Source organism: Gadus macrocephalus, chromosome 21 (assembly GCF_031168955.1).
Source record: "Gadus macrocephalus chromosome 21, ASM3116895v1".
In the NCBI taxonomy this organism is placed as follows: Eukaryota; Metazoa; Chordata; class Actinopteri; order Gadiformes; family Gadidae; genus Gadus; species Gadus macrocephalus.
The window spans coordinates 18,937,036-18,942,005 of NC_082402.1; the positions used below are offsets into that span (position 1 = coordinate 18,937,036).

The following is a 4,970-nucleotide window of genomic DNA, read 5'->3' on the forward strand; positions in this document are numbered from 1 at the left end:
AATTTTAACATGTGATCAACAACTCACAGGTGTGTTCTCTTAATTACAAGTGAAATTTAATACATATGTTGGATGATCGAGCTGTTATTTAACTTTGAACGCAAGTTGACATTTGTTTCAAACGCCCCGCCTAGTCGGGACGTTTGAAACACGCATGCGGGACGAATGAAACAGCATATTTTAAAAATAATCTATTGCCCTTACTCTTGTTTTTACGCTACATACCAGACAACATACTAGTGTACTCGTCATTGCTAAAATTTCACATAATTCCGCATAATATAAATAGGTCAAAATATATTTTTGGCCCGTGCGTAATTGTCAAGATGCACATTTCGGTTAAAACTCACCTTTCTTCTTTTGGACGACTAAATTTGCATTAAATTTACTTATTTCCCTGTCCTAAGTAATGTTTAAGGATACACGGTTGAATACCCTTTTATTTATTTTAAACAAAAACGACCAGGTCAACAGGATATCACGAGACCTGTTACATCTGAAATGTATCCAAGCGCCGCACGGGGTTAACTTCTTTTCGACACGCTCAGCACGGCGCACAGAAGCATCCGAAGTCTCTGTGGACAGGTAAGTGGCTAAACTTATTTTTTCTGATAAATATTGTGTAATTGTCTGCACATTTACATGAACATTATGTTGAAATCATAATAAGCAGAACTTTGACACTCTAGCTGATGGATGGTAATGGCTGGAGAAAAGGATAAATCGGCAAGCCATGTGTCGTGACCAAGAGCAAGGGTGTAGAAGGCTAGCCTATAGCTTATACCCAGCAGTTCTTAAGTGTGCATGTCCACTAAATTAAATTATTATTGTCATAATTTAATGTAGCCATTGTTATTTTTGATGCGTTACCATGATGGACGAAAAGTAGGCCTACCCTGCAAAATATTTAATAGCCAAGCTCCCACTCATAGCCTAACCCAGGCCTCATAGTTAGTTAGTTAATCAGTCTATAATGTTAAGTGAATTGTGCTGTAGGCCTACATTTACAGTATTTCCACTGCAAACTAGTGAAGACACATGGACAGTATAGTAGGCTGAATATTTTTATTCTTTGTCACACAGGTGACACAGGTAGTGTGCACTCCCGTCGGTGCAAGCCTCATGCGACCACTTATAGCAAAATACACACTGGACCCACTCTTCCCCAGACATCGAGGCGCTGAAGAGCTCGCAGCACACGAGGCAGCTGACGTCCTCGCTGGATAGGCCTAAATAAATTGGAGATGTAGAGGCAGCAATGGTGGTGAACTCTGCTGCCTCCGGAACAGGACAAACTAGGCCTAAGGTGGGGCTGACTCCATCAGCGGGCCAGGTGATGGTGGGAGGAGCAGCTGAGGTGGCACCAGGGGTGACTCCAGCAAGGGGGGCGGCTTCAGGAGCGGGCGAGAAGAGCCTCTTCTTGGGAGCCCGAGAGGAGGGAGGCTGCTTGGCGGGACGACGCTGCTTCACAGTTCCCTGTTTTTCCGCCTCTAAAGCAGCCCTCACCGGGGTGTCCGTAAGTATAGCAGTTGTCCTGAAACATTAAATTGGACGTTTTAATGATAATTGAATTACTTTAAATGTGGTAGGTCTACATGACTGTAGACAAAGGAAGTCCAGACAAGATATGAGATGCAAGAGTAACTCCACTTGCCTCTTTCTCCCTCTTCTCTTTGTGATCTTTCTAGGTCCGGCCTTAGGGTAAGGCCGGACGATGTCCGGGCTGAATTCAACGGCCTCTCCCTCAGGCCGGACAGCTTCGTCAGGCCCGGCAGCTCGATCAGGTACATCCATGCCTGCCAAAGGACACATTTAAAAAATACACACTTTTAAATAAATGTTTATAAACACAGCTTCTCTGCCGTCCACTACCCTATGGACTTCTTTTATGAACTTGGACTTATGGGACTATTTACTTATCTATTATTAACCTTTGTTTAATCCTCTGTTGCTTCTGATGAACAGTTCCTACCTGAAGTGGCACCTGGAGAAGCGCTGACCTCGTCACCCGAAGCCTGGGGAGGAGGACGGTCTGTCAAATAGGCTCCGGCGAAGTCCTTTTCCTCAAATGCAGAGGGGTTAAAAGGCCAGATCCCTGGACTTGAGAACCCGGAGGTGATGTTGTTCACTGTTGCAGCCTTTGGTAAGGCTTCAGCAACGATGGAGGGCACATCATAAATTTAGATGTTTATCCCTGGGTGGCTCCTCATTAGGGATGTAACGATATGACATTTTTAGTACGATACGATACGATACGATATCAAAATTAATATCACGATATCACGATACGATATATTTTTTTTTTTGAGATGGCTACATTTAGATTGTTCCCAAAACACCCTAACCACACCCAAGGATGTTGGTCATCTTCAGATGCCTTCCTCATGTTGGAGGCATTATCTGTTGTGAAACATACAATGTTCTCTTTTGGTATTTTCCAAGCCTGGAGAATACTGTCAATCATTTCTAAAATGTGGGCGTGGGTGTGGTCTTCCAGGAAATACATTGTTTTCAAGCAGTGGGACATCAGCTTCCAATCTGGGGGGATGTAGTGGATGGTTAAACTGATGTAGGATTCTGCTCGTCCACAGGTCTCCCTCAGACACCTTTTTCTGAACAGTCGCACACACCTTTTCAAACATCTGGGGAATCTCTGAATCCGAAAAGTAAACCCGAGATGGCAGCTTGTAGCGTGGTTCCGTCTTCTACATCAAATGCTTAAATCCAGGCTTTTAACCACTTGGAAAGGCATCATGTCCTTTGCAATAAAAAATGCCACTGCTTCATCTAATTCCTTTGCCTTTTTTGATTTGGGAGCATATTTTGCTCCCTTGGCAAAGGACTATTCTATATTAGGCTGGTTGCTTGATGGCGCACTTGAAGGACTATAGAATCTATTTTTATTTTCAGTTTTTATCTTAATACATTCTGACATAATGAAATAAAAAAAAGGATAACGATATTTTTATTTATAAATTATTATTTTAAAAAATCTGTCTCAAAATGTATGTTTTTACAGTGCACTCTTCTCACCCCTCCCTCCCTCTCACCATCGGATGTGGGCAACGTCACCTAAGTTTGACCTAGTAATGATTCCATACTTGTGCGCAAAATGCCGGTAGTACACAAGCTAACGTAAAGTTATGGTGAACATATTAAGGATCATTGGACATATTTATATCATCTGTCACGGATGTTCGCCAACCGTACCGTGGATTTGACGATTTTGGCATGGTCTTGTGGAAGTTTCTCACGGAGATGATATGCAATGTTGGACGTGTTTGCCGCTTTGCAAGGCACTTTTCTCTTGCAGCGTTTGCAAGTCGGCATTCCATCTACAAGAACTTTGCCGTCTTCATCCTTTAGATAGCCGGAAAATTCCCACACTGCCGACCTGGTCCGTTTTGGTTGCCTAAATAGCGGAGATGCGTCCTCTCCTTCTGCAATTTCTTGTTTGCCTGGATTCATAATTACTGACCCGTGATGAACCACTTTCTGCTCCAACAGGTAAGCTAGTTTCAATCGCTTTTTTTTCACTTTTTCTCTCCTCCAACAGGTAAGCTAGTTTCAATCGCTTTTCTTTCTCTTTTTATCTCTGCTAGCGTTTTCTCTTCTTGGCTGCTGTGTGCATAATGTTGTTGCAACGGACAGTGCAACACTGAGCTGGTTAGTGTTTACAAACAAAGGTCCACGTGAGAGGGGACCGTTGATTTTCAAGTTAGGCGTCATATTTCAGTGGTGTTGTGTCAATGCTTTATTATTATGTGTGGTGTGGGCTGCCTGGGCATACCGTGTTAAGTTGAGTGCAACGTTTTAATGACAATGTCGCTCACCAGACTCCCCACAAATGACAGTTCGCATTTACCATGCAATCTCGCGGCTATACCGCGACACGGTATTACATGAAAAAACGTACGGTTGACATTCGTGGCCTTTTCATATCGCGATATACCGTTTTACGGTATATCGTTACATCCCTACTCCTCATCCACCTGTCCGCCGCACTGTTTACGTACCCCTTAAGGGGGCCGAAGACACTAATGTCCATTGGCTGCAACCTGTGGGTGCAGTGGGGAGGGAATGACAGCAGCACTATGCCATTGGCTCTGCAGTAATCAATTGCTGCAATTGACAGGTGGGACGTGTGATTGTCCAGCAGGAGGAGCAGCTTCGACTCCTTGGACACACGGGTGTGACTGGTGAAGTGGGCCAGGTACAGGAGGAAGTCTGGCTCCTTCATCCAGCCAGTTGGGTTGCCGCTGCCAGCACAGCCAACGGGTCCACCCCTCAGGAAGTGGTCTTTGAACCGCTTACGGGGGAAGATGAAAAATGGCGGAACAAGGTCGCCCTGAGCATTGCCTGCCAGGGCAACTGTGACCAGGGTCCCCCTCTCCGCTGAGGTCACTGACCCGACCTGCTTCTGCCCCATCTGGGCGACGACACGGTCTGGCACCTGGACAGTGGTGACCCCTGTAAATAGTTGTGTGAGTATAGTTGTATATAATATAGTTGTGTGTATATAGTTGTGTATATATATAGTTGTGTGTATATAGTTGTGTTTTATGTTAATAAAGTTCATAGTAAATACCTGTTTCATCAATGTTCCAAATATCCTTGGCCTGGAACTGGTGCCGGTCCAGCACTGTCTTTAAATTTTGGTGGAACAAGTTTACATTACTTAGGTTGAAACTTGACAACCGTTGTTGGCTAGTGGCCTCTGGACGCCGAAGGGAGAGGCTGCCACTGCGCTCCATGAAGGAGGTGAACCAGTCCTTCCCCGCCATGCTCTTCCTCGACCAGGATGCAGGGAATGGGCAGCTGAAGTGCACTGCCAGCTCAAAGGCAAATTTTCTGACCTGAAGGGGTCATAAAAAGTTGATGTACATTTGTGTGTTTATGTTTATGTTATTTGTTCATATTTATTAATTAAAGCATATGCATAGCATACATGTGTGCCTGTCCTACAACTT

At 44.4% G+C, this 4,970-nt stretch overlaps 1 protein-coding gene across 1 annotated transcript; it reads right to left on the reverse strand.

Moving 5' to 3' along the window:
- Window positions 1–550: 550 nt before the first annotated feature.
- On the reverse strand, window positions 551–4,429 carry LOC132450380 (uncharacterized). The gene is made up of 5 exons (XM_060042470.1): window positions 4,017–4,429; window positions 2,455–2,612; window positions 1,973–2,149; window positions 1,655–1,796; window positions 551–1,534 (listed from the first exon to the last, which is right to left on the reverse strand). The coding sequence occupies exons 1-5, from the start codon at window positions 4,427–4,429 to the stop codon at window positions 1,066–1,068; spliced, it is 1,359 nt and encodes a 452-aa protein (XP_059898453.1). The 3' UTR covers window positions 551–1,065.
- Between the last annotated feature and the right edge of the window lie 541 nt (window positions 4,430–4,970).